At 49.8% G+C, this 15,215-nt stretch overlaps 1 protein-coding gene across 3 annotated transcripts in view; it reads left to right on the top strand.

Annotated features, from left to right (window-relative positions):
- Ankle2 (ankyrin repeat and LEM domain containing 2) overlaps positions 1 to 13,796 on the top strand; it is a 45,043-nt gene extending 31,247 nt beyond the window's left edge. For 2 of the 3 annotated variants that reach the window (XM_004844033.4, XM_087198441.1), the window contains exons 6-13: positions 3,762 to 3,884; positions 5,735 to 5,801; positions 6,287 to 6,459; positions 7,499 to 7,605; positions 8,514 to 8,704; positions 10,237 to 10,801; positions 11,471 to 11,602; positions 11,994 to 13,796. In XM_004844033.4, the coding sequence (XP_004844090.1) occupies positions 3,762 to 3,884; positions 5,735 to 5,801; positions 6,287 to 6,459; positions 7,499 to 7,605; positions 8,514 to 8,704; positions 10,237 to 10,801; positions 11,471 to 11,602; positions 11,994 to 12,219 (1,584 nt within the window). In that variant the 3' untranslated portion in view covers positions 12,220 to 13,796. The remainder of the gene's footprint in view (positions 1 to 3,761; positions 3,885 to 5,734; positions 5,802 to 6,286; positions 6,460 to 7,498; positions 7,606 to 8,513; positions 8,705 to 10,236; positions 10,802 to 11,470; positions 11,603 to 11,993) is intronic. The other variant, XM_013071875.3, reaches the window with a different exon arrangement.
- The last annotated feature ends 1,419 nt before the right edge of the window (positions 13,797 to 15,215 follow it).

Genomic DNA, 15,215 nt, shown 5'->3' with positions numbered 1-15,215 from the left:
CTCTGGGACCTTTTATATAAGTGGGGGTTTTTCTAACTTTTTCCCTCTTGGTTTATTGTTTCTGATTTAGACAAGCATCTGTTATCAAGAGACAGAAATGAAGAACACTTAGTCTCACAGACATCTCACCCACTCTGGGTCATACTCAGGGAGCACTGAGCTACATCCTCAGTCTTTTTTAAATTTTATTTTGAGAGCCGAGCATGGTGGCCCATGCTGTAATCCCAGCACTTGGGAGGCTGAGGCAGGAGGATTGCTGGGACTTCAAGGCCAGCCTGGAATACATAGTAAGACCCTGTCTCAAAAAATAAGAGAGAGACAGGGACAGAGAGACAGAAAGGAAATATAGAGAAATTTGTCCTAACCAACAAAATTATAGAAAGGGAAGAGAAAGCAATGGTCTGATAATAATGATGATGATAATGATAATAAACAAATTAGTTTCTTTTCCTACTCTCAAGACTCCTTTCTTTTTTTTTTTTTTTTTTTTGGTACCGAGGATCAAACTTGGGACCTTGCACTTGCAAGGCAGGCGGTGGAACCACTGAGCTAAATCCCTGGCCCTCAGATTCCTTTCTTTCTTTCTTTTATTTTTTTGGTACTGGGGATCGAACTTGGGTCCTTGCGCTTACAAGGCAGGGGGCGGAACCACTGAGCTAAATCCCCGGCCCAGATTCCTTTCTGATGTTAGACATTTGGTGGTTTCCACACACTGAGCAAGCAATCTGTCCTGTAGTAGACACCAGCCTGGTTTCCTTTAATTCCATTAAGTCCCAGCAGTAATCAAGTAGTCAAGTCCCAGAAGATTGACTGTCTCCTCAGATGCCAGCCAACATGTGCACTGACCAGTTAGTTGGCCGCTTATCAGGGTTCCCGTGACCCTTCCTTGGGTTGATGAATTTGTTCATGCAACTCAGGGAAACACGTTTCTATTACAGAAGATACAGGAAGGAATGCATAGGGCCAAGACTGGGGGAAGGGATGTGGAGATTGTACGCCCTGGCGGGTTGTACCACACTCCCGAGACTGTTGAGCTGTCAGCAGCTTTTACCTGCTATGGTGAGTTTTTATGGAGGATCTGTTACATAGGTGTGCTTAGCTCCTTGGCAACTGGTGTTCACTTTAACCTTCAGTTCCTTTCCCAGCCTCTGATCCTGCCTTGGTCTTCTCTGGCCCACCCCATCTTACAGCTGCCTCAGGGCTGGGACAGCAGACAGCTCCTTAGCATGGGAGACACAACCCTTGTCAGATTTTTAGGAGTTCTGAGTCGGGAAGGCCAAATAGTAGGCAGTCAGCCCACTGTTTCCAAGAGTCCATCACCACAGATTGAACCACCTGTAGATTGAAAATATTCTGGAAAAATGTCTGCACTGGACATTGAAAGCTTTTTATTCCTCGTCCTTAGTTCCCGAACAATGCAGTGTAATAACTACTTATATGGTGTTTGCATTGTATTGGCTGTGATAGTAAGCTGGAGCTAATCATGCATGGAGATTGGGTGTGCTCGTGTGTGGTTATATCCAAACACTGCAGAGGTTACACATGCACATACATGATTATCTGGAAGTACTGCACCATTTTCCATGAGGGTGTGAGAGTCCAGAGACTTTGGTGTCTTAGGGGAAGGTGGTGGCTCTTGGACCAACGCCTTGAGGACATGAAGGGGGATGACTGTGTCCCATATCAGAGATGGTTACAAAGAGTGGTGGTGAGCACAAAACAGGAAGGAAAGAACAAGGTCGAAGCAAGTACAGTGGTTACTCTAAGGGGAACAGCTGAGTAAGTAAGGATATGAGGCCTGATTCAGACAGTCAGCATGTGTGTATTTGTAGATGTGATTAAAAAAAACTGTGAGCCCTACAGGAACACCTGCTTATTTCTTAACATCCATGCAACATTCATGGAAAATGTGCATTCATTTGCATTATAGTAGGAAATTGTTGTTTAATAGGAAAGAAAAATTATAGTTATTGAAATTAAAAGTGCTGGGGATGTGGCTCAGTGGAAGAACAGTCATCTAGTACATCTAAGGCCCTGAGTTCAATCCACAGCAATACAAACACACATGAAATTAGAAGTGTCAGGTCATATTCTCTTATCATAATCCTGAAGATAGGAGTCATTAAAATGTTTACCAAAATAGCTCAGCCCCTTAGAAGTCCTGAGGTTTGTGGGGAATGTGGGTGGGTGTGAAGTGGGCTTGGGAGTATAGCAGAACCTGGGGAGGACCTAGCATGGTAGCTACCTGGTGGAGGAAAGGGGAGGCCAGTGGGTAGGGGTGAAGGGTGTGGGGCAGGTGAGAGTGGTTCCCTTGGGGACTCGGTGTGGGGTGGGGACAGTCCTTGTGGGAAAGCAGGGTGTGGGGTGTGGGGTGTGGACGGGCAGGGACAGGTGGGGACAGGTCCCGTGGGAAAGCAGGGAGAAGCCAGCTGACTGAGGTATTGGTTGTGGGGCGGACGGAAGTGTGTGTGGACCCATGACCATACTGTGTCCTTGGAATGCAGCAGCGGGACAGGGTAGAGGACTAATTATTAATAAAGTGAGGGACCATGGCACCTCAGTTGTCCAAGGTAGAAGGTAAACTGGAGGACTCAACTGTCCCTGGAGCAGAACTGCATTCACCTGCTGATGTCTGGTCTCAGGCCACTCTGCTCCAGGGCCCAATTGAGCAGTGGCAAGACTGGGTGGCCTTGAATGTAGCCCACCACAGAAAAAGCTGCCACCTCTGAAGATAGGGGCAGATGCAGTCAGAACAGTGGGTCCTGGGTACCAGATATCAGGCTTTGTAGTGTGGTGCCCTGGCGGGTGACATGGTGGACATGAGCACCATGGCTGTTTACAGATCACTCAGGTCCCAGTGAGGCCTGGGGGGTGGGCATGGGTATAGGCTACAGGCCTGGCTCCAAGTGTCTCGTGCCCTGGGCTGGAAGGAATTAGAGCTTGAGTGTGTCATCCCTGGTCATTGGAGAGATGGGCAGGAACAAGATCGTGACAGGTAGGTGGGGGTGAGTTCTGGGGGTCTGCGCCAGAACTCAGGCTCGGAGAACTGTGTCACAGGTTCACTGGTCTGCAGGTGAGCTGAGAATGAGGAGGGAAGGAAGCCATGTCTGTGGGGAGTGCAGAGGGTGCTGTGGAGTCCTGGGTGCCTGGCCTGAGTGGGGGTGAGAGTGTCGATTGGGAAGTGTCATGGTGTGGTGGTCTGAAGTTGGAGTGAAGAGTGCCCCATGCGCTGTAATGTCCACCACCAGGCTCCAAGGAGCCAGACTGAGTCCATGGGCATTTAAAAGTCTGCACAGTGCCTTCCACACTTACTGCACAGCTGCTTACATGACACGGTGCTGGCCCCGAGTCAGGGAAGCAACAGCTTACAGAGCAACTCCAGTCGGAAGCTCTGGCTGAGTCCAGGTCCCTGGCAGCAAGGGGCAGTATGTCAGGTGCCCAGTGTCGGCAGCAGTGTGCTGGGACTTGCAGAGTGGGCGGTGCTGGCACCGGGTACTTATCAGCTGTAACAGCAGTTCTTTTTACAGTCTTTTGTCGTTGAGGCTTTTAAAGAAATACCTATTTTCACCTTAGAGAGCAACTGTGTGAATGTGAGTTTGTTTTTTTCCGGGTTTTTCGACACGGGTCTCCGTGTGCAGTTCAGGCTGGCCTTGCATGTGTGAAGTAACTCCTGAGTGCGTGGATTAGAGCTGTGCATCCCTGCACCTGGCTGAGTGTAAACAAGCTGAGTGATAGTTGTGCTTCTTCTGCACCTTTTCCAGGGGTACGACACACCACTGCATTTTGCTTGTAAGTTTGGGAATGTGGAAGTTGTCAATGTGCTTTCTTCACACCCTTTGATTGAGAAAAAAACAAGGAATAAATATAACAAAACACCTGAAGAGGTAAGTACACTAATTATTGAAATGTGATTACTATTTAGCATTAGAAACAAAAATATGCAAATGTGTAGCCTATGTTCATAGGTACAGTGAGGTTAGCACTGGTTCTATTTGAGTTGTGCTGCCTGTGGCACATTTCAGAACCCTGACCACCAGGCAAGATATGAAGACAGCGTCTGTCTAGCTGGGAGGGAGGGAGCTGACCCTGTTTACTGATTTCATTTTCCTGAAACTGGTGGTCAGTTGTTCTGATCAGTTCAGTCTTTCATTTTCTCTCCCTGAACACCTCAGCTGACCAGGTTCAGAACAGAGGTAGTGATGGTGGTGAGGATTCTCAACCACAGCTGTTGTGTTCAACTTAGTATACACCAGGCACTGTGCTAAGCCCCTTGTCCCGACTCTCACATGACCCATCAGTCCTGTGAAGAAAGCCTCTTCATGATCCTTAGCAGTTAGCACTTGAGCAACCTGTGATGTGGGGGAGAGAACTGAACACAGGATAAGAGAAAGACTAGTTTGAGGACCAGGCACTGTACTTGTTACATGACCTGAACCTAGCAGCCTTCAGAATTGAAACCTGCAGGGACTGTGGATGCCCGGCAAGTTCCAACACCTCCAGCCCAACTTGCGATAGGTTTTTTGGGGGTGTTTTTTTGGTACTGGGGTTTAAACTTGGGTCCTTCCGCTTGCGAAGCAGGCAGCGGAACCACTGAGCTAAATCCCTGGCCCAACAATAGTTCTAAGCATGTGAGCTCCAGTCAGTTACAATTTTAAAACGGTCCGAACTGTGTTTCTTTTATGGGCTGATAATTTTGTGATTCCATTCTTTCCTTTTATTTGAACGTCACTGGTTTTCTATTTCTAACAAAAATGTATTGCTCTCATTCTTCAACAGCTCAGAAAGTTGATTCCTGTGGTTGCAGACCACAAACAGCATTTGTGTTACACATTAGGAGGTGTAGCTCAACCTAGATGTACAGTAGCAGAAATTTCTACACGAAGAACAGGCTCAGGCACTGAAACTTGCACATGCACTGGCCTTGTCTGCATTTGGTAATGCACTTTGAAGTTTGCTTTCCTTGTAGATGATCGGAGAGTGTAGAGTTCCACAAAGGAAAACATGAAATTCACCGTTAACCCTAGAGTCTCTTCTCCTGCCAGCCGCTTAGCCCTTTACAGAAGCAACTTTCAGGACATTCTGTGCTGTATGGGCACATGGTTTGTTTTTTAAATATTTTTATTAGTACACGTTTGCTGTACAGAGTGATCACATTCCTCTTGGGGAGTTGGCACATGTACATGACACATCTCAACCCTTTTTACTTCCCTCTTCCCTTCCCTGTCCCTGCATCCCTAGGTCCCTTTCTCATTAAAGAACACATAGTTCTTTTGTTTTTTCGTTTTGGGACCGGGGATTGAACTCGGGACCTTGTGCTTTTGAGGCAGGTGCCGGAATCACTGAGCTAAATCTCTGACCCAAGAACACACAGTTGGAGTGTGAGCTTTCAGAAATCATTAGCACTAAGATTCTGTTTTGTTGACTTTAAAACTTGCTTTTAAAAAATCATTTATAAAGAAGCATTGCAGAGCTAGGGGTGCAGCTGAGTGGTAGACTGCTTGCCTAGCATGTGTAAGGCCCTGGGTTTAGTCCCCAGAACCACAAGGAAAAGTTACAATAAGCCGGGGGTGGTGGCACATGCCTATAATCCCAGCCCTCAGGAGGCTGAGGCAGGAGGATTACCATGAGCTTGAGGCCAGCCTGAACTACGGAGTGAGACCTTGTCTCAACAACAGCAACAAAAAGCAATAAAATAAGGTTTAGGGTTCTCACATACACTGTTTTCTTTAAATAGGTGATTTGTGAAAGAAACAAAAATAAACCTGTAGAACTAAAAGAGAGGATCAGAGAATATTTACAGGGTGAGTTGGAGAATCCCCAAGCCTCTGCCGCGGGTTAGCTTCAGGGCTCATGGGCATGGGCTGGGAGGAGGGGTGCGCACTGTTAACTACTAAGTAAGCTCCACTGTGTGCTAGTCTGGTCCCCTCCTGCTTCAGTCTTCCAGCTTCCTAAGGTGTCTGTGCTGCCTTTCCCTCCACCCCCTGTAGGGATTAAAGGTACCAGGGATTAAATCCAGGGCCTGTGCACTGAGCTACATCCCTGGCCTCCCAAGTTCCAAGATTACAGTCGTGCACCACCATACTTGACTCCTTTCCATTTCTTTTAGTGGAAGAGGAAGAGGGCTCGCTGATTTAAGTGAGTCCTGGCCCAAACATGCCTTGGCTCTGATCCATTCCAGCAGAGTGCACATGACCACCTGGTTCCTCCACCATTTCTCCCATCGCTCAGCAGTCGTAGATACAGCCAGGGAGCAGGAACCTGCTGCTGACCCATCTCTCTCCCCCAGGTCACTACTACGTGCCGCTTCTGAGAGCAGACAATACCTCCTCGCCTGTCATTGGGGAGCTGTGGTCCTCAGCCCAGACGGCCGAGGCCTTGCCTGCTGGCCGCTGTGGAGCCAACCCCCGGGACCCTGTGCAGACCGTGAGGGCCTTTGCGGGGCCCCTGAGTCCAGCCAAGGTGAGCTCGGGACCTTGTCACCCACCGTCGTTGTCCCCACGTGGCTGTGTCTAGGGCTCTGTGCTTGCTCTTGGAGACTTAAGTCCTGTGGCCCCGAAATTGGTGGTGCCAAGGGGTGGTGCTGAGGCGGAGAGGTGATGCTGTGTTGCTTGTGTGTGGCTGGGGTGGGTGTGCACAGGCTTCGCCTCACCTCTGCCCTGCATGCCTGTCCTGCCACACTGTGTGTCAGCCTGGTGAGGTCACTTCTGGACCCAGCTCCCCATGCCTGCAGCACCCCCTTCCCAGACACTTGGCTCCTGGCATTGGCTGCCTTCCCTGGAGGCTCTGCTTTGTCCCCTGGCCTTGCCTTTGGGTATGCTCATCCTTGGAGTTCAAGTGGGTCCCTAAGTGGGACCAAGTGGGTGGAGGAGCTGGGTCAAAGGTTTTGCTTGTTTTTGTGTCAGGTTGACAACTGACAGTTCCTTCTGCAGAGAACTGTTTCATACACTGACCAGTGTAATCCCTTGGTAGACACTTTCAGAATAAGCAAGGCACAGTGGGATACATCTATCGCTGCTTGGGAGGGTGAGGCAGGAGGATCTCAGGTGTGAGGTCAGCCTGGGCAACTTGTGAGACCTTGTCTTAAAACCCAGTCTCAAAAAATAGTTTTTTCTAAATGATCAGTTACTTACAACTATTAAAATGGCTGTAAAATGAGAAGGGACAATTAAAATTAGAGAAGCTGCGTTCAGCATGAAACTTGAGTGGCTCAAGAGAAAGCAACATGTATTTTCTTGTGTGATGGAAAGAATGGTGTGTGCGCCACTGGGGTGGCAGCTCAGTGATGCTTGCTGGCTGTCCTTAGGGTGAGGCCCTTGTTGGGACCCCCGCAGTGCAGACCAGTGCTGAGTGAGGCCCTTGTGCCGGCTCTAAGTGCAGCCCCGTTGGGCCCCAAGGCCCTGGGATCATGGGGTCAGCGTCGGTGCTGCAGCACCGGAGGCTGAGCATCCTGGGTGAGCTGCACCAGCCACGCAGGTCTCAACACTTTTTTTCTTCATAGGCAGAAGATTTTCGAAAACTCTGGAAAACTCCGCCTCGAGAGAAAGCAGGCTTCTTCCACAGTGTCAGGAAGTCTGACCCAGAAAGAGGCATTGAGAGAGTTGGAAGGTATGGGGAGGCTGAGTTGTGTGCACCGTCGTTTGCAGTGTGGTTATGTGTTGAGACTGATGATGATGAATGTAATTACAACTGCTTCAACATACGTCTCCCAGAGGGCCGGGGATTTAGCTCAGTGGTACCATACCTGCCTTGCAAGAGTTCCATCTCTGGCACCAAAAAAAATGTCTCCCAGAAAGGGTTTTCTGGGACATTGTAGAGCCTTTCTGCTAAGGTCAAATTACTTACAAATGTGGTATACATTCCAATTTACTTTGTACAATGTTAAGGTAAAACAGTCCCTTCCCACTCCTCAGAGCAGTTCTCAGGGATCTTAATATTTTATAGAAGGTACTATATGGACAGTGTTTCCTTGGGAAAAAAGAAAAGAATAAAATACCCCTCTGTTTAACACAGAAAGCAGGGGTGTGGCTAGAAACAAGTAGAAAAAGTCCCCAAAGAAATCCCAAACTACAAAGTTAAAATATGGTATAATCAAACAAAACTTCATCAGATTGTTTAGAACCTTTCCTCAAAATAAGTGTCCGGTCTGAGGCTTATAAGCTTAACCCTGCAAAGGCCTTCTGGATTCCTGGTTCCTGGCCACACGCGTGCGTTGGTCAATTTGACCACATGGCCCCACCCAGGGAGGCTGGTGAGGCTGAGGGCACTGGCTCCTCGCTGGGTGGGTGGGATTCGATGCATCCTTGAATAGCTCCTCCAGGGATTCTGCTGGGTCTCACCAGAGAGGCAAGGAAATACAGAGTTCAGTTGGCCCCGGGCTGAGTAGACCCAGTAGTGTATACCCAAGATTGTGCACATGGCTGCAGCACTCGGCGCGGTGAGTCGCTGTCGCTTTGCAGTCAGATTTGTGGGTGTTCTTCTATCTTCTGTCTGTTACTTGTGTTTATTCCTTACAGGGAGCTCGCTCATGAGCTGAAGATTCCCTGGGCTGAGTACTGGGAATTTCTGGACTGCTTTGTGGATCTGTCTTCTCAGGAGGGGCTGCAAAGACTAGAAGAGCATCTTGCTCAACAGGAAATGGACAAAAAGGCTCAACAGGAAACAGGAGAAAATGAAGCCTGCCGCCGAGAGAAAGCCTTTGCCTCTGGTGAGCGAATGTGGTCCAAGGTGGCCCTGGCCCCTCAGGAATCATTCATCTGTGACCTTTTTCTCTTCTCTACCTTTTGTGTTTTTATTGCAAAAATGGGCAACTTTCCCTCAGGGTGATGTCAGGAGGACTGTGTGTGTGTGTGTGTGTCCGTGTCCATGTCCGTGTCCGTGTGTGTGAGAGTGTGTACAGGTGTCTGAAAGGCGTAGCATTGTGAGGAACAGTGTTGCTACTTCTGGCTTCATCTCCTTTCCCAAAGTTAGGTGAGGTTCATTCTGTGCTGTTTTTCTAAAACATGTTAAGACCTGTAGTATTTGACATCTTGTGCTTCTATGCATGTTTTCTGGACATTCTTTGTGTTTGAATACATTGTGTGCTGTCAGGAATAGGACAGGGGACGTGTTCCAGCACGTGGGGTGTTCATTAGACCTCAGTCTGCAGAGACCCTCCAAGCACAAAAAGATGCTGGAGTGATTGGAAGAAGTTAATCTTTGTAAAGCTTAGCAGTAACTCACAACAGTAACAACAGCATTAGAAAAGGAAATCCGGTCTGGGGGTAGCTCAGTGGTAGAGCATGCTTAGCGTGTATGAGGTCCTGGAGTGTGGGGGCACAGCGTGTGGGGGTCTATAAACAACCTTTAAATATTAGTATGAAAAAGCCAGCAGTGCCCAGAAGTCAAATGGGCAAAGGAGAAGAAATTTCCCGAAGAAATAGAAGCAGGCACCTCGCTCCTCATCACAAACACAGTGTGGTGTGGGCGCTGCTGTGCGCTGTGCAGTCTGGGGGACGGTGGTCAGCCTGGCCCGGAGTCTGCAGGGCGCAGAGGGCTAGGGCCTAGGGGCTAGGGGCGCTGGGGGCTCCCAAGGCAGCACAGCTCCTGCTCCAGCCGCAGTGGGCTGGCTTGGTGAACTGAACTGTTCTCACACAAAATTTAAAATCCTGCTTTCAGAGAGTAATGAGTAATGTGAAAAAAGGCTTACAATTAATGGGAGAAACAAACAAGAAAACTACATAATTTATCATAAGTGTATTTGCACGATAATTATTTGCATAAGAGTATATTAATTTAAGAAAGGCATGGTCGTGCACGGCTGTAATCCCAGTACTTGGAGGCTGAGACAGGAGGATTGCTGCAAGTTTGAGGCCATCTTAGGCTACATCGTGAGTGCAAGGCCAGCCTGAGCTACACAGGGAGACCCTGTCTCAAAAAAAAAAAAAGACTGATTTCCTGAGAACCGGTTGCCACTGTTCAAGCAAATAGCTGCTGTCTTGACAAGAAAACAACCTTGGTGTTGAGTAGGGGTGGTGCTGCTCCCCAGTGACTTCCTCATGGAATTGGGAGAGCCCAACAGATTAGAGAGCTGGTGGCCCAGGCTGCCCCAGCCCTCCTCTTCCTCTCTCCTGCCTTGGGGAAAGAGCGGCCTGGAAGCTTTGTTTCTGTTCATGAGGCCATGCACCCTCTCCCAGGAGGACTTGGTACTTTCCGGCATGCATGGCGGGGCTCACAGTGTGTCTGCTTTGTCACTCATAGGCCATGAGCAGCAGTGCTGCAACTCTGTTTCCGTGGGTGCGTTTCTAGATGGACATGGTGATGTGAGCCTGGAAGAAATGAAAGATCGGCAGAACGCAGCACAGAACCACAGCCAGCCTGCAGCTGATGCTTCCAGGAACCTGGAGCCCAAGGCTAAGGCAGACTGCACAGCAGCCTCGGGCCTGTGCCGCACCGACCCGAATGGGCTCTGCTGTCCGAGTCCCAGCCAGGCCCTGTGTGGGAGACCAGAGGCCCCTGGAACAGAGCAGGCCCTTCTGTCACGTGTCTCCAGTTTGATGATTGAGTTCGATAAACTGAATTTGCAAAATGAAGTTAGTGGCCTTTCCAAGACACCAAATACAGATAAGAAAACTAAAGATAAGAGAAAGAACACAGTAGAAAACGACTTGTTGGCACCTGCTCCTGCTGCAGACAAACCTGGAAATAACCAAACAGGGGTAGAAAATGACATGTCAGGTGTGCTGGCTACAATGTCCTTGGATTCCAAGTCCCAGGCTGTGCCAGGTCCTGTGACCAACCCCACCACCAGGCTCTTCCTTTGTGGGTAAGCGAGGGACCCCATGTGCAGTTCGGAGGCTCCTGTTTTCCCACAGCATTTGTGCAGCTTGAGTAGGGGGGGTCTCCAGCCCGGCAGGGCTCATCCTGGTGTCAGCTGTCACACACCAGGAAGGAGAAGCCTGCACACTGTTTGGTCAGGCCTAGGAATGTGGTTTATTTTAAGAGGGAAGCACATGCAGCAGGGTAGACAAAGCTGCAGCAGGGACCTGGCTGTGTCCTGGAGGTGACCCTGCCCTCCTGGTGCTCTGACCACAGCCCTCCAGCTGGTCCCTGAGCCTCAGGATGGTTTGTTGGTTTCTCCACTCAGGCAGATCGATTCTCAAACAGTACTGTGCGCTTTGCTGGGTGCTTGAGTTTAAGGCGCAGCGAGATATGCTGGCCATGCTGGCACACACCTGGAGTCCTAGCACTTGGGAGGGAGGCCAAGGCAGGAAGCCCACACATTTGAGGCCAGCCTCGACCTCAGAATACATGAAAATAAGAATGCAATGATGTTTTGAAAGTGTTTGTTCTACTTATTTATTTTTAAAATTTTTTTATTATTGATACTGGGAATTGAACTCAGGACCTTGCACTTAGGAGGCTGGCGCTGCACCACTGAGCTAAATCCCTGGCGTTTCTGTCTTTTCTTGTGTCCTTTTGCTGTGCTTTCTAGGGGGGATCCTTGCAAGCTGGACCAGGACGTCTTAGCTGCTCTGCAGGGTGCAGATGTCGACCCTCATCGGTATCCGGCAGTGTACCAGTGGAGGAATGCTGTCCTGTGCTACTCGCCCACAGACAGGCGGAGGTGCGGGGCAGCGGGAGCCATCCGAGTGGGGTCTGGAGGGCTGGGTCCCCCATGGGTGCCCTGTCACACAGATGTCCCTTAGCTAGGCTGGTGTGTGCTGCCTCCCCAGCAGTGACTGGGTTCCCATGCACAGGACAGGTTTCCAGCGGGGCAGGCCCACGGCAGGCTTGGTGCTGGGAGCCAGTCGTGCAGGGGCAGCAGCCAGGCACAAGGCCAGCGTAGTGTGGGTTTGTGTGGCAGATCCCCGGGATCCAGGTGTGGAAGTATCTCCTCTGCACTGTGGCAGCCCCTGTCCAGCTGGGTCTGTCCTGAGTTCATGCCCATCGCTGGGCTTCTGCTGCTCTCCTCGCATGGCCCGAATGTGCTGAGAGGTCTTTCTCTGTCTCCCCAGTTGGCCAAGCCCGGCACTGAAAGGAAAGCTCAAGTGTCAGCTGCCGGACCTCGGCTGTCCCCACAGTGGCAGCCCAGGGCGAAGCGGTCGGGATGGCAGCAGCCCCGGGAGGCCTGGCCATGGCCCTCACTCCCCTGGCCTGGGCAGCCCCGGGCGCTACAGCCCTGCACATGGGCGCCTTCTGCGCCGGACAGCCATCCCCAGCACCGAGCTCACGGCCTTGTAGGCAGCAGTCGTTCTCTTCACTTTCAGAGGAAGAGGGTGATGTGCTTACTAGGAAGAGTTCACAAAGGAGCATATTCTGAGTAACACACATTCTGCACTTGGAAGGTACAGGGATTTTAGAAATGCCAATGTGAAAATCAGTGATGTCGTGGAAGAAGCTGTCAACAGCCACCTGAAATACAGATCTTGTGTACTGTCTGTGTGGCACTGAGGACTTCACCTGCAGTGCCCCACTGACCACTCAGGATGAATGTGAGGCTGGGCTGTATTTGGCCCCCTTCTCCTGGAGCAGCTTCCTATTGCATGATGACGGCTTCCCACCTGTCGGTGGAAGGGGACAGATGAGCTTGACCATTGAAGGCTGGCAGCAGGGTTGGAAACTTCACTGGCCAGAAGCTGGGTGTGGTGGTACGTGCCTGTAATCCCAGCACTTGGGAGGCTGAGGCAGGAGGATCACTGATCACTGCGATTTCAAGGCCAGCCTGCACTTCAAAGTGAGACCCTGTCTTAAAAAAAAAAGAGAGATTCCTCTCAGGGTTGGAAGTCAAGTAGCTACAGGGAACCCAGCAGCAATCACTAACAGGTGTTCTCATTTCCACCTGAATATAAAGGACCTTTGAGCCCAGCTTGGTGGTGCACACCTGTAATCCCAGAACTCAGAGGCTGGGGCAGCAGGATCACCATGAGTTCGAGGCCAGCCTGGACTGCATAGTGAAACCTTATTGCAAAAACCAAAAAAAACAGCATTGTGCCACTGCTCAGAGCCAGAGTTGTCATTTCTGTCCCTTTAGGGTCTCTGGATGCAAAGTATGGTTGGGGGTGGGGGGTATTGTCACCATGTGCCTGCTGCCCTGTTCCCTGGGGGAAATGCCTGGGGTCTGGCATCTGGACCTGGGATCTGGTCCAGAACAAGTTCTATATCCCGCCTCAACCAGCTTCAGTGCCTTCTGTAAAGCAGTTCGTTTTCCAGGATTTACTGTTTGAGAATATACAATGATACTAAGGAGGTGTAAGATTTCTTCTTTCATAAAAATTCTGAATTGAAACATGCTTTTTAAAAAAGCTTATTTCTTATGATAAACAGGTCAAACATATTGGAACTGAGATTTCATTTTTAAAACTCAAGTTTGTAGGTCGGGGATTTAGCTCAGTGGCACTGCACCTCCCTTGCAAGTGCAAGGTCCTGAGTTTGATCCCCGGTACCAAAAAAAAAAAACAAACCTCAAGTTTGTTACATGAGTTTTCATATGCTGTGTAGCAGACGAGATCTGAATATAAGACAAATAGTTCAGTCAGTCTGAGAACTGCATTTTGAAAAGCATCTTTGTTCTCAGAACATGAAGATTATGCTCAGTGATGATCTCTTTAAAGTCTTACTACAGCACCTTGTGTGGTTGTAAATGTTTCAAATAGAAATTAAAATATTGTTTTTGTCTTGGTTTTGTAGATGCTTGTTCTGTGAAGTTTTAGGCCCCTTTTGTGAGACAAGCAATATGTACTCCCCTAAAACACTGTGTGTCACTTGGGTGATGTGTCCTTTCAAAACCACTTCATGGAATAAATTATTTTTACACCACATTTTCACAAAGCACTCTTGCTGTGTCTGGGTAAAAGGCCCTTTTTAGTAAACCCTATCAGTGTTTTGATGAGCTAGTATTACGTTAACCTGACAGTGGTTTATTTGCTGTTTGTGGAGACAGTGTCACTGCTGGGCTCCAGCGATTCCCACCTAGCCCTGAGTGCTGGGATTGCAGGTGCTGCACTACACCCAGCTTATTGGCTGCTGTTTTTGCCCCTCTGTTCCCTTACACAGTTGTGGAAAAGTTTTGGTGTCAAATAAACTAGTGCACACTTTGCAGCCGCCCTGGGCAGTGGGAGGCCTTTCTGTGGGGGACGGTGTGTGAGCATGTGTTTCTAAGAGGTGGTGTCTTGTCAAGTGCCCCAAATCCCTACCTTCTGTTTGGGGGAGACAGCCAGGGTGCTGTTGATTGCTGTGCCCACCACACTAGCAGAGAACACACTCAGAACCCTTCATGGCTGTGGCAGAGGTGAGGTGACGGTCAGGGCAGTGTCGGCCTTTTCTGTTGAGGTGACCTTGCCCTGTCCAAGCCACATCTCTCTGGCTTATGGGTCATACCACGTTCCCTTTCCCGCTGTCACAGGGGGAAGTATTTTGGGATAAACAGCGTACTGGTCATAGGGAGCCAGCTGCCACTTAGTGTGGATGTCAACCCCAACCTGTTCTGTCCAGGTCCCCTCACGTTAGGTGGTTTTCCTGAGGTTACCGATGCTCCTGAGTCTGTCACTCACTGTCACCAGAGACACAGCTCCCTCCCAGCTTTGCAGACAGGGACAGTTTCTGTCACTGGGCCCCTCTGCCTGGAGCCGTCCAGCCTGCCTGGTGAGGGTTTGCTGGGGGCTGGGCTGCCCTAGGGTCATCCTTGTCACCAAGTCAGGGGTGTCCACCACATGGCTCTGAGACAGGGGTGAGGCTGTTGGAGGAAGATCCATGGAGAACAGGATTTTCTAACAAATGGCGGAGAATTTGCTGGGAACCTACATTAGCAAAGGATTCAGTTTCATACTCAAAAAAATACAAGTTAGAGTTGCCCTGTGCCCTGAGGACAGAATGAGTCTAACGTTTCCAGAATCTGAAAGCCCAACTCCGTACCCTTGACTCCGATAGCACAATCTTTGAGCTTCCTGTTTTTGCTTACAGAAGCAATGGTTTCTTGTGATCCATCGATTTAACAAATAACTCTGGCATCCTGGGCCAGTGTACCCAGACCCAGACCCACTCTTGACCACTGCTGTGGTTTAACATCACCTCTATTCACTGCGACAGGGACAGATGGGAGGAACCTGGTGACTGCAGAGACCCAACTGACCCCACCCACAGGCTGCTCACTGCCATCGAGGGGCACCACACCTCCCAAGGCAGAAGATCCCGTTCCTTGCGAGAGGCGCCAGGGCCCCTCAGCTACGGCTTTTCCCTGA

The sequence above is a fragment of the Heterocephalus glaber genome, unplaced genomic scaffold, assembly GCF_053883595.1.
Source record: "Heterocephalus glaber isolate CG9 unplaced genomic scaffold, H.glaber_assembly_v1.0 deba00001687, whole genome shotgun sequence".
In the NCBI taxonomy this organism is placed as follows: domain Eukaryota; kingdom Metazoa; phylum Chordata; class Mammalia; order Rodentia; family Bathyergidae; genus Heterocephalus; species Heterocephalus glaber.
This window is presented reverse-complemented; position numbering and strand designations above follow the sequence as displayed.